General features: G+C 45.5%; 2 protein-coding genes across 8 annotated transcripts in view; one reads left to right on the top strand and one right to left on the bottom strand.

The window, feature by feature from the left end:
- The window catches only part of RRP8 (ribosomal RNA processing 8), a 46,977-nt gene extending 42,138 nt beyond the window's left edge, over positions 1–4,839 (top strand). For 3 of the 6 annotated variants that reach the window (XR_011541585.1, XM_070626127.1, XM_070626123.1), the window contains 2 exons: positions 3,386–3,456; positions 4,547–4,839. Coding sequence is in view for 5 of the 6 variants with exons in the window: in XM_070626127.1 (XP_070482228.1) it covers positions 3,386–3,414 (29 nt within the window). In the remaining variant the exon portion in view is untranslated. Of the gene's footprint in view, positions 1–3,385 lie in introns of all 6 variants that reach the window. The other 3 variants (XM_070626126.1, XM_070626125.1, XM_070626122.1) reach the window with 1 other exon arrangement.
- Positions 1–16,107, bottom strand: part of DNHD1 (dynein heavy chain domain 1) — a 66,857-nt gene that overhangs the window by 18,069 nt on the left and 32,681 nt on the right. The window contains exons 16-25 of one of the 2 annotated variants that reach the window (XM_070626119.1): positions 15,763–15,890; positions 15,455–15,653; positions 14,984–15,078; positions 14,249–14,456; positions 12,737–12,862; positions 12,318–12,415; positions 9,312–12,201; positions 8,924–9,101; positions 8,562–8,754; positions 8,034–8,322 (exon numbers count right to left, since the gene is read on the bottom strand). In XM_070626119.1, the coding sequence (XP_070482220.1) occupies positions 8,034–8,322; positions 8,562–8,754; positions 8,924–9,101; positions 9,312–12,201; positions 12,318–12,415; positions 12,737–12,862; positions 14,249–14,456; positions 14,984–15,078; positions 15,455–15,653; positions 15,763–15,890 (4,404 nt within the window). Of the gene's footprint in view, positions 1–8,033; positions 8,323–8,561; positions 8,755–8,923; positions 9,102–9,311; positions 12,202–12,304; positions 12,416–12,736; positions 12,863–14,248; positions 14,457–14,983; positions 15,079–15,454; positions 15,654–15,762; positions 15,891–16,107 lie in introns of those variants that run through there. The other variant, XM_070626120.1, reaches the window with a different exon arrangement.

The raw sequence follows: 16,107 nt of genomic DNA, 5'->3' as shown, positions 1-16,107 counted from the left end.
CTGACCACAATTGGGGAGAAAGTGCAATCATCACAGTTAGAGAGAGTGGAATTATATCACATGCTCACCTTTATAAAGTCAGCTTTAGTAAGACATGATTTATATAAAATAAAATGTACACATTTTAAATATACAGTTCAATGAGTTTTGACAAGTGTACGTACCTGTGTAACCACCACCCTAATGATATTTAGAACATTTTTGTCACCCCAGGAAGTTCCTCATGCCCCTTTGCAGTCAGTCCCCTACCACACCATCCTAGGAATTTTTATCTGATTCAACTTCTATCACTATAGATTAGCTTTGCCTGTCCCAGAGCGTCATATAAAGGGAATTATACGGTATGTAGTTTACTATGTCTGGCTTCTTTCACTCAGCATGATTCTGAGATTCATCCATGTTTTGCATGTATCAGTAGTGTGTTCCATTTCATTGCTGAGTAGTATCCCATTATAAAAATACCACAATTTGTAGATCCATCGACACACTGATGGACATTTAGGTTGTTTCCAGGTTTTGACTATTCAGAATAATGCTGCTATGAACATTTATGTATAAGTTTATTTGAGAACATACAGGTACTTTCATTTCTCTTGGGTAAATACCTATCAGTAGAATTGCTGGGTCACATGGTAAGTATATATTTAATTTGATAAGAAACCACCACACTTTTTTTTCATAGTGATTGTATCATTTTACAATCCGACCAGCAAAGTGTGAGAGTTTCAGTTGCTCCACACTTCACAAACACTTATTATCGGTCTTTCTAATCATAGTCTTTCTCGTAGGTGTGAAGTACTATCTCACGGTGGTTTTAATTTGCAGTTCACTGATGCCTACTAATATCAAGCATCTTTTCATGTGCTTTTGGCCATTCATACATTTTTCTTTGTGAAGTATCTGTTCAAGTCTTTTGTCCATTGTTTAAAAATGGAATTTGTTCTTACTGAGTTCTAATAACTTTTATGTATTCTGGGTATAAGTCCTTTGTTAGATATATGTATCATGAGTACTTTTCTGTCTGTGGCTTATTTTATTCATTTTCTTAATGGTATCTTTTGAGGGGCATACGTTTTTAGTTTTGGTAAAATCTAATTTTTGTGTCTTAAGAAATCACTGCCTCTGGGGCCAGCTCCGTGGCCGAGTGGTTAAGTTCGCGCGCTCTACTGTGGCAGCCCAGGGTTCGGATCCTGGGCGCGGACATGGCACCGCTCGTCAGGCCACGTTGAGGCAGAGTCCCACATCCCACAACTAGAAGGACGTGCACCTAAGATATACAACTGTGTACGGGGGGGGGGGGGGGTGGGGGGGTTGGGGAGATAAAGCAGAAAAAAAAAAGATTGGCAACAGTTGTTAGCCCAGGTGCCAATCTTTAAAAAAAAGAAAGGAAGGAAAGGAAGGAAGGAAGGGAGGGAGAGAGGGAGGGAGGGAGGGAGGAAGGAAGGAAGGAAGGAAGGAAGGAAGGAAGAAAAGAAAGAAGAAAGAAAGAAAGAAAGAAATCACTGCCTCTAAGCCAGGTTACACAGACTTTTATCCAACATTTAAAAAAAAGTTTTACAGTTTTAGCTTTTATATTTAGGTCTGTGATCCATTTATAATTGACTTTTCTCTATGTTGTGAAGCGGGATTCAAGGTTCACTTTTTCACCCACACAGATCTTTAGTTGTTCCAGCCCCATTCATTGAAAAGACTATCCTTTCCGCCATTGAATTATCTTGGCACATTTGTTGAAAAACAATTGACCATATATGGCCATATAGCAGAGTCTCTGTTCCATTCCATTTATTTGTATATCCGTGTCCTTATACCAATTCCACACTCTCTTGATTACTACAGCTGTATAGTAAGTCTTGAAATCACTAGTGTAAGCTCTCCAACGTTTTTTTTTCTTTTTCAAAGTTGTTTTGGCTCTTCTAGGTCTTTTGCATTTCCACGTAAGTCTCAAAATAAGCCTGTAAATTTCTACCAAAAAAAGCCTGCTCAGATTTAGATTCCGTTCTATTGACTCTATAGATCACTTTGATGAGAATGAGCACCTTAATATTGACTCCTCTGATCCATGAAGATGGTATATCTCTCCATTTATTTGTCTCCTTTATCTCATCAATATTTAGTAATTTTCAGTGTATATCTTTCATTAAGTTTGTTCCTAAATATTTTAACCTTTTAGATGATACTTTTTGTGTGTGTGGAAGATAGCCCTGAGCTAACATCTGCTGCTAATCCTCCTCTTTTTGCTGAGGAAGACTGGCCCTGAGCTAACATCTGTGCCCATCTTCCTCTACTTTATATATGGGACGCCTACCACAGCATGGCTTGCCAAGTGGTGCCATGTCCGCACCCGGGATCCAAACCAGCAAATCCCAGGACTCCAAAGCGGAACGTGCGCACTTAACCTCTGCACCACTAGGCCGGCCCCTAGATGATATTTTATTGTTGTTCTTTTTGAGGAAGATTAGCCCTGAGCTAACATCTGTGCCCATCTTCCTCTACTTTATATGTGGGGCACCTGCCACCACATGGCTTGATAAGCGGTGCATGGCTCTGGACCTAGGATCTGAACTGGCGAACCCCAGGCTGCTGAAGCAGAGCGTGTGAACTTAACTGCTGTGCCACTGGGCTGGCCCCTATGTGATATTTTAAGAAATATTTTAAGATTTTGATTTCCAATTGTTTTTTATGAAGGTATAGAAATACTAATGATTTCAAGAGACTGACTTTGTACCCTGTGACCCTGCTAAATTCACTTATTTTAGTAGCTTTATAGTTTTTTTGTGTGTAGATTCCTTTGGATTCTTATGTAGAAAATCATGTTATATGCCAGTAGAGACAGTTTTACTTTCTCATTTCCAATTTTTGAAGGCTTTTTTTTCTTTTCTTATTGCACTGATTTGGGTCTCTGGTGCAATACTGAATAGAAGCAGTGAGAATGGACATTCTTGCCTTGTGACTGATCTTAGGGAAAGTGTTCAATATTTCACTATTAAGTATGCAATTAGCTGTAGGTCTTAATAGATGCCCTTCATCAAATTGGGAAAGTTCCGTTTTATTCTTAGTTTGCTGAGAGTTATGAATAGCACTGAATTTTATCATATGCTTTAACTATTGAGATGATCTTACATTTTTTCCTCTTTATTCTGTTAATGTTTTGAATTACACTGATGGATTTTTGAATGTTAAGTCAACTTTCCATTCCTGGGATATACCCCATTTGATGTTGTGCCACGTCTGCACCCGGGATCTGAACCGGCAAGCCCGGGGCTGCCAAAGCAGAACGTGCGCTCTTAGCCGCTGTGCCACCAGGCCGGCCCCGAGGATTCATTTTTGCATTTATATTAACAGAAGAAAATGACCTACAATTTCTTTTCTTGAAATGTCTTTTCAGGGCTTGTTATTAAAGTTACAGTGGCCTGACAAAGTGAGTTGGGAATTGTTTACTCCATTTTCTGGAAAAGTGTAAGTTTCAATTTTTTCCTTAAATACTCGATAGACTTCAGCTGTGTAACCATCTGGGACTGGAAATGTTTATTATTATGAATTCAAACTTTTAATAGATATATAGGGGTATTCATTTTCTATTCTTTTTCTTCTTGAGCCAGGCTTTTTGTTTTTTGTTTTGTTTTTTGTGTGTGTGAGGAAGATTGGCCCTGAACTAACATCTGTTGCCAATCTTTCTCTTTTTGCTGAGGAAGACTGTTGCTGAGCTAACATCTGGGCCAATCTTCCTCTATCTTATGTGCGATGTCGCCACAGCATGGCTTGATGAGCAGCACTAGGTCCGTGCCCAGAATCCAAACCTGCAAACCCTGGGCCGCCGAAGTGGAACATGCAAACTTAACCACTATGCCACCGGGCTGGCCCCTTGAGTCAGGTTTTAATAAGTTGTGTTTGTCAAAGTATCTGTCCATTTCATCTAAGTTAATAAATGTATTAGTATAAAGTTTTTCACAATATTCCCTTGTTATCCTTTTTAATACCTTTAAGATAAAACCTCTCTCATTCCTGATATTGATAATTTGTTTTCTCTTTTCATTTCTTGATTTGTGAAACTCGGGGATTAATTTTATCTATCTTTTTTAAAGAACCAAATTTTGCCTTTGTTGATATTTTTTATTGTTTGCGTGTTTTTCTATTTCATTGATCTCTGCTCTGATCTTTATTTCCTTCTAATTACTTTGGATTTAACTTGCTCTTCTTTTTCTAGATTCTTAAGCTGAAAATTCAGATCACTGAGTCCAAACCCTTCTTCTTTTCTGATGTAGGCATTTAAAGCTATAAACTTCTCTCTAAGCACCGCTTTAGCTATATCCCACAAATTTTGATGTTTTGTTTTCATTATTATTCAGTTCAAAATATTTCTAATTTTCCCTGTAGTTTCTTCTTTGATGCATGAGTTATTTAGAAGAGTGCTGTTTAATTTCAAAGAATTTGGACATTTTCTAGGTATCTTATTGTTACTGATTTTTATTGTTGTAGTCAGAGTAAGTATTCTGTAATTCTATTTATTTATTTAAAGATTTTATTTTTTTCCTCTTTCCCCCCAAAGCCTCCCTGTACATAGTTGTATATTCTTCATTGTGGGTCCTTCTAGTTGTGGCATGTGGGACACCGCCTCAGCGTGGTTTGATGAGCGGTGCCATGTCTGCACCCAGGATTCAAACCAACAAAACCCTGGGCTGCCTGCAGCGGAGCGCGCGAACTTAACCACTCGGCCATGGGGCCAGCCCCAGTATTCTGTAATTTTAATCCTTTGAAATTTGTGACACTTGATTCATAACCCAGTCTATGGTCTATCTTGGTGAGTGTTCTATGTACACTTGAAATAAAGTGCATTTTGTAGTTGTGGGTATGATGTTCTGTAAACGTCAATATAGTTGATAGTGTTATTCAGATCTATAGGCTTGTTTTCTCTCTCCTTGTTCTATCAGTTACTGAGAGGCATTTTAAATCTTGGACTTGCCATTTCTTCCTTGTGTGTATCCAATTTTTCATTACAAATTTTGAAGCTCTGTTTCAGGTGCATACACATTTAGGACTTTTATGTCTTTCTGATTAATTGAATCTTTTAATTATGAAATGTTCAGTTCTCTAGCTCTGCTAATAAATACCTTTGTCTTGAAGGGCTTTGGTATTAATATAGCTACACCAACTTTCTTATGCATATTGTTTGTATGGTAAATATTTTGCTTTTTTAAAACTTTTCATCTATCTGTGTTTTATTTTAAAGCACATCTTTTAGATGGCATATAGCTTGATCTTACTTTTTCACTTGGTCTGACAATGTTGGCCTTCTACTTGGAGTACTTAGTCCATTTACATTTAATGTAATTATTGATATGGTTGGTTTAAAGTCCATCATATTGCTATTTGTTTTCTATTTGTCTCTTCTTTTTATTCCTCTGTTGCTCATTTCCCACTTCCTTTTGCATGACCTAAATATTTTAATCCCATTGCATTTCCTTTATTGGCTTTTTAGCTATACTTTGTTCAGTTATTTTCCTAGGGCTAACAATATCCCTCCTTAACTTATCAATACTTAGAAGTAATATTTTATCACTTCACACTTCACACCTGACCTTTCCCAACTTCCTGTTTCACATTTCACAAACATAAGAACCTTACAACAGTAAAATTCCTTTTACCCACTGCTGCCCATTCTATCCTTTTACTATTGTTCCAATTATTTTTACTTCTACCTATATTACCAACTCCATCTAACAAGGTTATTATTTTTGTTTTAAACTATCAGCTATCTTTTAAGGTAATTAAGAGATGAAAAAGATATTCATATGTACCCACATATTTACCATTTCTGAAGCTCTTCATTCTTTTCTGTAGATCTGAGTTTCCATATTATTTCCCTTCTGAAGAGCATCTTTTAGCAGTTATTGTAATGCAATTCCAGCAGCAGTGAATTCTCTCAACTTTCAAGTATCTGAAATACCTTTGTTTCCTCCTCATTTATAAAGGGTAATCTTCACTGGATGGAGAATTTGAAGATGACAGGTTTGGGTTCTTTTTTTGCCTTTTAGTACGTTAAAGATGTTGTTCCACTATCCCCTGGACTCTGTTGTTTCTGATGAGAAGTTAACCATCATTCTTAATGTTGTTCATCTGTACATAATGTGTCATTTTTTTCTCTGACCATTTTCAAAGTTTTCCTTTCTTTGATTTTCAGCAAGTTTGACTATGATGTGTTTAGGCGTGGTTTTCTTTTTAATGTTTTACTTGGTAATAACTGAGCTTTCTATCTCTGAAAGTCAGTATTTTCCAAGAACTTTTAGTCATTATTTCCTCAAAGATTTTTTTGCCCTGTTCTCACTCTCCTTTCCTTCTAGAACTCCAATTATATGTGTGTTAGACGGAACCACTATTCATAGTCAATATTTTTCTTGCTTCAGGTTTCATTGACTCTTTCTTTTGCCATCTCCAGTCTTCTATTAAGCCATCCAGTGAATTTTTCATTTCAGTTATCATATTTTCCAGTTCTAAAATTTCCCTTTAGGTATTTTTATTGTTTATTTATTTTTAAAGATTTTATGTTTCCTTTTTCTCCCCAAAGCCTCGGTACACAGTTGTGTAGTTTTAGCTGTCGGTCCTTCTAATTGTGGCATGTGGGATGCTGCCTCACCATGGCTTGATGAGCAGTGCCATGTCTGCATCCAGGATTCAAACTGGCAAAACCCCAGGCCACTGAAGCGGAGCACACGAACTTAACCACTCGGCCATGGGGCCAGCCCCACCTTGAGTTATTTTTAGTAGTTTCCATTTATTTGCTGAGATTACCTATATATTCACTCATTAAGATCATATTTCCCTTTAAGTACTTGAATACTTTTATTATAGCTGCTGTAAAGTATTTGTCTGCTAAATTTAACTTACAGACCACCTCAGGGTCAGTTTTTGTTGACTATTTTCTCTTGATAGGGGTCACAGTTTTTTGTTTTGTTATGTCTATTAATTTTTTATTTTATACTGGATGTTTTGGTGACTGTCCCTCAATGACACCTTTTACACTGCCAGCTATAATGTACGTCACTCTACAACATTGCTTGCAATGTTTTCAGCCTTCCTGTTGAAATCTCTTCTTGGTTGGCATTCAAAGATCAGAATTTACTCTTCCTATTACCCACTGACATCCTGATTATTTGCGCAAATTCACTGAGAAGGTCAAATAACATAGTTAGAAAAAATTACAGGTTTTGGGGCAAACAGACTCGAATTTTAATCTTGGTTCTTACTGGCTAGAGTGTCTTGGGCAAGTTAAAAATCTCTCAGTTTCTTCATCTTTAAAATAATCATAACAAATCTCCATGTTACTAGGATTCTATGAACACTAAATATGACACAGATAAAGCATGCAGCACACAGTGCTCAATAAATTGTACTAATAATTGTACTACTCAATAAATTGTACATAGGTGAATCCAGTTAGAGCACACAGTGTAAGAGGCTAGAGAAGAAAACATCATCACGAAGAACCTTGCAAAAGCATTTGCCAAAGTTCCAGGTAATGACTAGACGTCTGAACCAGGGAAAATGAAATGAAAACACATGGAAAGATTTGAGAGATCTTTAGAAGGCATAGTGACTGGACATTGGTGAGAGAGGAGATATCAACAAGATTTCTGGCTTAAGTGACTGGATGGATGGTGGTACCAGTTACTAACAGGAAACACAGTAGCAGGTTTGGGGGAGGGGGGAGAAGGAGATGAGTTCAGGGTTGCATCTGAGGTGCCAACGTGACAACAAGGTGGAGATATACAGTAGATGGTTGGAGAAACAGGTCTGGTGCTTAGAAGAAAAGCCTGGGTTGGAGATAAAGATTGAGCAGTCAAAGCATAGAGACGGTGGCTGAGGCCATGAGAGGGGTAAGACTGTTCATGGAGCATTTGCAGAATGAGAAGATATTAAGAATAGAACACTGAATTTGGTCTATAGGTGTCTATTTGAGAGTCAATGAACATTGATGGGGATTTTACAGTCTCAAGAGATGACAGTGACTCCTTTCTTCCCTCCCCCCAGCTCCTCACCAGAAGCAGCCAGGTGCAAATCCTCCAGCAGGAAGAGGAGGGAGCCTTTAGAATCCACGTGCCGCCCGGGCCACAGACTGGCTTGTGCTTGGCCCTGGACCCCTCGGCTTAGTAGAAGGCGAAGGTGGGTGGTACTGAAGGCAGGGTGGATGGGGCTGTATGTGTAAGGATGATGTGGCTCCACTAGCACCTCCACAAAGGCTGACTTCCCTGTTGCTGCTTCTCCAGCCAGCAGCACTGGGTGTCCCTCTGACAAAAGCAGGTCCACCACATATAAGAGCCGTTCAGTCTGCAGGACAGGAGCAGGGCTTACTGTGGCAGCTCCAGTTAGGACAGTAATCTAGCTGAAAGTAAGGTCTAGGGGTCTTGTCTGAAAGCTGTACTTGCAGAACACTTCCTGTATTCTTGTGACTGTGAAAACATATCAAAGAATGGGAGCAGGTAGGCCTCAGCTGAGCCTAGAACATGGACTCCTCCAGGATGTCTCCTTGAGCCCCAACCCCAGCTACGGCCCTACTGTCCTCTCACCTGGGGAGAAGGGTGGAAGGTGCCTGGAATTCCCTTGACACGGCTGCCCAGGTATTGGCCAGTGAAAGGGACCAGTGTCCCATCTTCAGGGCATACATGTAGATCAAACACCAAAGCTGAGGGCGATGGCTCAGGGTAGTTAGGGAGGCAACTAATAGAATCCCTTATGAAGACGTCAAAGAGGGGCCAGAGCCTGCTCAGATGGACACACACGCAAAAGTGTCAGACAGCTATAACAGTTCCATTTGTGACACCATCACAAACTTCACCCTCCCCTGACAGTGATGTCACATGAGTTTTGACTCCCATGGGCCAGTCCATACCAGCCCTCTGCATCCCCCACACTCCACCTCTACAGATACCTGGAAGGAAGGTGGGCTCCAAAGCCCCAGATCAAGGCAAAAAGAAAGCTGCTGATAGCCAGCAGGTGTTCCCTGTGCTTAATAGGCACATCATCGCTGTCAACCTGGGACCGGTTCAGAGAGCTGCTTTTTGAGGATTTCAAGCTTTGGGCCACAGGATCATTAGAGCTGAGGTCCTCTGCAAAGGTCACCAAGGCCAAAACAGGAAACCCAGTAGGAAAAATCAGGGGGTAGAGGAGGAGAGTGGAGGTTGGCTCTATTACTTCTCACTTTCAGTCCCCAGGCCCAAGTCCACCCAAGAACCCACGCCCCCGGCTCCAGCTATATCCCAGCTACCCTCAAAGCCCCATCTCTTTCAAACCAGCCCTTCCCTTTCCCTTCCCTTCACCTGGGATATGTGCCGTCTCCTCCTCATCTATATGCAGGTGGGGGTCAAGCAGACAACGCAAAATGCGGGCCAGGCTGGTGACTTCAGCCACACCTGGGCAAACAGCCTGCTGCCCATGTACCTGCAGCAAAGAGCTGGCACCCTGGCTGATGAGGAATCGGAACGTTGCAGGCACCAGCACTTCAGCTAAGCGGTTGAGCTCAATGACTGTCTGGAGCCGCAGGCGGTACTCATGGGGCAGGGCTGCCATCAGGATGCTAAGCATACCCTGCCAAGTCTGCTCCCCACCACACCAGACTAGGGCACAACGGCCCACCACTGTGGGGGACATCCCTGTTGCATCTCCCACCTCCATCAAGAGAAAAGTATCAGGGGGTCGTTTTATCTGCTGACCATTGGGGAGGCTAAGCTGGGGGGGTTCGCCTAGGAGGCAAGTGATAGAGTCCAGCCAAGCAGCACTGGAGGCCCCATCACATATTATCCAGTGCTGGATCCCCACCGATTCCTGTGCCTGCCCCTTTGGGCCCACAGTCTTACTCTGAGAGGCTGCACGAAGCAGTCTGGGGAAGATGCCATGGTGCCAGTAGGAGCCCTCTAGCCATCCCAGGAACTCCTGGGGGCTGAGGACACTGGGATACAGGTGAGTAATTTCCACATGCTGGCAGCCCTGGGTTGAGGCATCCTCCATGACTGCCAGCCGATTCTGGATCTTAAATAAGCTCTGCCAACAAGTGGTCTTGCCACTGCCTGCAGGGCCCAGGAGCAAAATGCCCGAGGCCCGGCCCAGGGCCTGGCTCAGCTGCTCGAGGGACCCCAAAATATCAGGGCTGGGATGCAGGCCTGCCTGCCGCAATTCTTCCACCAGCAGTGGCTTCCTCAGCCTGTGGGTCATAGGCTCTGCCAGCACCTGGGTGGCACTAGGGAACAGCCCACAGAGCAGTTCTCGGAGGTTATGCAGGTGCACCCCATTGAGGATGCTGAATAGTGGTGAGCGTAGCAGGGCACGCACTAGGGCGGCCTCCTCAATGGCCGCTAGGCTGTGCGGCTTCTGAGACTTGGGTTCCTCCTTGGTCACATTTAGAGCCTGTATCATGTCTTCTAGTACCTGTTTGAGCACTGGCAAGCGGCAGGGCAGGGGCCCAGGCACAAGCTCACGCTCTAGGGAGAAGAATTTGGATAGGCAGGTAGCTATGTGGGAGGCATCCCGCATCCCGGCACCCAGTAGGGTCAGCTCTGCTACTTGCTGCAAGTCAGGCAGTGTCAATGCCACAGGCCGCAGTAGCAGGTGCAGGTTAGCAGGCACAGCAGGGCTCAGGGCACGCAGTGTCAGGAGACAGCCATAGCCAAGGCGCATGGACACGTGATGTTTCTCAAAGAAGCCACTGCCAAGGAGCTGGAAGTGGGTGGGGTCAACAGTGCTGGTGTTTCGGGAAGCCTCCTGATACAGTGGGGCATAGAGGTGGTGGAGTTCAGCCAGGCGCTGGCCCAGGGCAGAGAGCAAGCCAACGGGCAGGTGCTGGGCTGCCTGCAACAGCAGCCAGGCACCACCCTGCAGGGCACCATTTAGGTAGTTACTCAAGCTTTGGGCCTCTATCTGGGGCAAGCAGGGCATCACCACCAGCTGGCGCCCCAGGGCCTGTGCCAGGCTCTGCACCATTGCTGCCTTGCCCACACCATCAGGGCCCAGTAGGGTCCCACAGGCCACCTCCTCCAAGGCCAATAACAGCACCAGGGCTGGCCGCTCAGGCAGCAGGCTGGGTAGAGACCCCAGTCTGGGACCCAAGTACTCATAATTGTACAGAAAGGACCGGCCCAGCACATCTATCCAGCATGCAGCTGGTGACAGAGAAGTCTCAGTAGATGCACTAGTCTTGAGACTCTGCAGGGGACTCTGGGGTGGGGTGTGAGGTGAACCCAGGTGGTACTTGAGTTGGCGGGCCCAGTGAAAGTCCATCAGATCACTGACCTGGTGCTTCTGAAGCAGCTGTGCAATATCCCGGTGAGTCACTGCCATGACCAGCAGGGCACTGAGCAGGCTGGTCTGGCGGACAGAGGGCAGGGGCTGCCAACCCTTGGAGGCCCTTTGGGCCCGTACAAAATGCACCAGTACCTCAAGCTTGCGCACCTGCATGTTGACCATGGCTAGGGTCCTCTCCTCAAGCAGAGCCTCCTCCATCTTGGCTCGCCATACCACCTCCTCTGCCACCAGCACACACTGCCATGGGAAGGCCTGGACTAAATCCAGCCAGTGGTGGACATATGGTTGCAGGGACAACTGGCTTTGCTGAGGCAGCTGCGTGAAGGCCTTGTCTAGGGATGGGCCCAGAGCAAGACGGGCAGCCACACAGTCCTGCAGCATGTGTACTAGTGCCAAACGCAGACACTTCTCCAGAGAGGCCAGCCACTTGGGGAGATCTGGATGCAGAGGAAGGGACCCCTGTAGCTTCACCTCCTCCCCACCTGCCCCTAGCACTGAAAGTCCCTCCACCTGAGTCTGTGTGCTTGGGCTTGACTCCCGGTCATCCACCATGTTTTTACCAGTTGGGCTGGACTTGAAGCTCACAGCATGCACATGAGGAAAGCAGCGTCGTACCCATAGCTGGGCCTCATATGACTCCAGTGGGGCAGCCAGCAGGGCCACCAGCTCACTGTCACTGAGAAAGAAGAGGCGGGGGAAGTGAGCACGTACCCCATAGAGCACGCTCTCCAGAGCCATAATCATGCCCTCCAACTCTACTGAGCCTTTCTGCAGCAGCTGTTGCAGCTGCTGGCCTTGGAAATGAGGGCTCCGCTTGGCACTGGGCACTATAAGTGACAGAACCAGGGGATCAGCTACAGAGATCTGCATCAGGGTCCGATACTGATCATCGATGGCCTTGAAGCGGAAGTTCTGTGGTGAGGGAGAGGGGAAAAGTGAACGCAGATGTGAAGAGGCAGCTCCCCCTCCCACCCTGAGCCCCGTTCTTCAGTAGCCCTTGTCTACCCTGCCTCACCCTCCTTTCCTACCAGGTCCGAACTAGGAAACTGGATCTTCATCTCATGTAGAACTTTACTCAGAAAAATCCACTTCTGCTGGAAAGTCACCCACACTTCCAGCAGGGCACCTGTGTGAGCAGCCAGAGGAAAGAAACACTGGAGGGAGACTAGGGTTCTAGCTTCTGCAAGGGGGTCCAGCCTGCTTCTGACCTCTCAGGGGCCCCACCCCAAAATACTCTGCTCAGCAGGACTCAGGGACCTTGCTTGGAGGGGAGAAAATTTTCACTATAAATAAAGACCTGGTCATGCTACCCCAAGAAGCAGCCCTGAAGGAGGTCCTCATTGTGTCCTTCCGATCCTCCCCACCCAATCTCCACCTCTCACACCATCCCTCTGGGCCATCCCACGTCAGGTCCCACCCATCAGTCCAGCAAGAGGCGTGTACTCACCCAGGCCATGCATAATGGTCATCCATTCCAAAGCTATTTTGTATAAGTCTCCTGACTTTTGGGTGGCCAAGATCTTGAACAACACCTGAAGACTTTCCTGGATAGAATCCTGCAGGCTGCTGCAATCTAAGGAAGAGTGGGTTCCACCTGAACTGAGCTCAGCTGGCAGTCAGATGGGTCAAGGACAGGGGTGACCAATACCCAAAATACACTGAAACTCACAGATCTCAAGCTATTCTCTGGAAGACCCAAATATTTTTTCTTCCACTAGTTGAACTGTATTCTCACCAAGAACCAGTGTGTTTGCAAACCCGTTTATGTGAGTTATAATTTTAATTACACAATTTAATCTAATATTTTGTTAACCAATGAAATATGGGTTGGGAAAGAGTTGCTGGTTCTACAGAAACATTAGAAGGCTTTAATAAAGGTGAGTTGATAAAAACATGATATTAAACTAGGTCAATTTTTAAAAATCGGGAAATTATAATAAAAATCTAGAAAAGTTCTGGACTCAGGTAACTTCACAGGTGTCTTCATGTCACTACTCAACTTTATAGAAACTCAAAGTGGAAACTGTAGACAATGAATTAATGCAAGAAAGGCAATGGGGAACTTCTACCAGTTAACTGCAAATCAAAGGACAAAAGCTCTTGTCCTTAGGTTAAAAGGTTAGTAAATAAATTTACATTTATATGTTTTATGCTAAAACAAAAATTTTAAGCCATGTATGCATCCTATTTTATGATTTCCCTATTTAACTAAAGTTTTTAATTTCCCAGTTGGGTTTCAATTGTGTTGGGTGAGAGAATTTCTCCTCTACTGGCAATTCCCTAGCTATACCATGTTGGGCACATGTACATATGCTGTTCCCTCTGCCTAGCATGCTCTTCTCCCTTGCACGTATGGCAAACTCCTGCTCCTTCAGAAATCAGTATGAGGTCTCTATCTACAGGAAAGGAAGATTTCTCTGACTCTCCTAGTCCTTTGAAGCTGGTCATCTTTCTGAGATTCCACTGCCCTGAACAAGTGCTCCATCATTTACCTATCTCAGTTCTATTAGACTGGGAGCTCCCGAGTGACAGGACTCCTGTTTGTAAATCTCAGGGTCTCCTGTGTTTGGTTCAGAGGAGGCAGATGAGTTTGTTGAGGGAAGAAAAAAAGAATGAATGAATGGGGCAAAAGGTCAGACGGCAGGGTGCAATCTAGAGGACAGAGCATTGAAAGGTGGAGAGATGTGACCATGAGGAATTTCTTAGCACACCCAGAAAGGGAAGGACCTTTGCTGAAGAGGCCAAGCATTGGGTGGGAGGGAGGGTGTGGGGAGCTCACAAGATTTAGACTGTACAGAAACTACATGGAAGACACTATCTCAGAATAGACTGATGTCTCAGGCTGTACAGTAAGAATGGGACCCTGGTTGGAGAAGCCATATCCAGCAGGTCTTGGTGGATATGGTGGATGAATATGGCCCCCCACAGGAGGCTTTGAGCCACAACATCTGGGTCTCACCTGAAAGGATGAAGGTGCCACTATCCTTGTCCACCACCTCCCATTGGGTGCTGCGCAACATTTGCTTCTTGGAGCGCTCCAAGGCTGGGGGCTCATAAGGCACACGCAGGATAAAGTTGAGCAGTCGCAGCTGGCGCAATTCCCAGACCCGCTGCAGCCGCTGTAGGGTCTCTTGGGCATGAATTCGTTCGTTTTCACACTGCCAGATCTGAAACAGCCAGGTCTTAGGACCCAGGACCTAGTAATGGCTTAGGGGATAGCCTTGGAGCTGGGACTCAAGAGCCAGGGCTCAGGTGAATGGATATCTCAGGGATGAAGAGTGCGACCATCGGGCTTCAAAGACAGGCCATTTGGCAGCACACTTTGACCTAGGATTGCTGCCTTGAAACCCACTCTTTTTCAAGGCTCTAGCTGAGCGGACAGTCTATCAATCAGCTGATGCTTTGGGGACAGGGTAAGTGTTGGGGGACATCTATCATCCTGTGTGCCCACAACTTCAGGGCAGCCACCCACTTCCTTCCACTAGGGGGGTGCATACTCTCAGTCACAGAAAGTCTGGAACCACCCATCAGACCCCCATACCCTCCAGGCAGGCCAGCATTCTCAACCACCCACCCACAAGCCAATATCTACTACCCTCTTGTCTCAAGGGGATGCTGGGCCTTAACTGGCTCTACTAGAGCTCAGCAAACAGGTCCTAGGCCTGACCACTTCCCTCCCTCCAGTAGACCCCACCTGATTGATTCGATCTGCAAACTCCAGTAGAGGACAATTGAGCAGCTGACCCAGTGTTAGGAGTTCTATGCTGTAGAGACTGCCGAGCCCTAAGGCTGGAGGTAGAGAGGACAAGTCAGAGCAACACCTGGTATATGACAGAGTCCAGCCCCTATCTCAGAGGCCAGACCTGGACCCAGAGCCCAGCCCAGCTCCCACACAGCAGACCTCAAAGCACAACACAGAGCTGAGAGCCCAGAACCTAAAGTCCAGAACACAGTGCAGAGCCCAGCCCAGGTCAGCAGAGAGGACCTATGTGGTAGTGAGAGGCTAGAAATGTTTGTGTCTGTGGGGGAAAGGCAGTTATGGTACGTGGGGGAGGGCAGGGAGCAACCCAGGGAAGAAAGGTATTTTGAACAGGAGCAGTGGGGAACTGAGCTGTTGCCATATTCTAACGCCTATGTCCCTCCTTCTGAGTCTACCCAAACATACCTCGAAGGAAGCCTTGGAAGTTGAGGTTCTGCAGCTGGAGGCTGCCCAGCTTGGTAAGCAATGGCAGGTAACTGCGAAACTCCTCCAGCATGCGCATGCAGCGCTGCAGAACCGGGCTGTGCAGCCCCAGGGTTGCACTCATCCGGGCCGCCTCTGTCAGCCAGCCATCTGTCTTCTCCTGGGCCATAGCCAGGCTGAACTGTAGGGAGAAGTATTCTTTGTCAGCTGGAGACCCTTCCCATCACTCCCCCCTACCCCCCACAGATGCTCCACTCCCAGGCAGGAACTGCAAGGAAGGGTGTCAGCACCTTGGCAAAAGCCATGCACTTCCATTCGCTGATGTTTTCAGAGATGACTCGGTACAGGTGCCAGATGCGCTGCTGATGCACGATAGGACGGGTCCCACAGGTTGGCAAGGACAAAGGACTCTCATCCCCTGTGGGACAGGGCTGGCTGAGGCTGGGGCTATGTGTGGCAGCATGGGAGGAGGAACATGATGGGATGGTCTGTCAGGAGCCCATAATGACAGAAGAGGGGTTCCTGAGAGTGTCAGAGTTGGGGGAGTCCAAAATTGTTCAGTACAACAATGGAGTGGGGACAATCCAAGGGACAGTTATTCCAAGGAAAGAAAATCTGGGAAAATGTGATGGCAG

Source organism: Equus przewalskii, chromosome 6, assembly GCF_037783145.1.
Source record: "Equus przewalskii isolate Varuska chromosome 6, EquPr2, whole genome shotgun sequence".
Lineage (NCBI taxonomy): Eukaryota > Metazoa > Chordata > Mammalia > Perissodactyla > Equidae > Equus > Equus przewalskii.
This window is presented reverse-complemented; position numbering and strand designations above follow the sequence as displayed.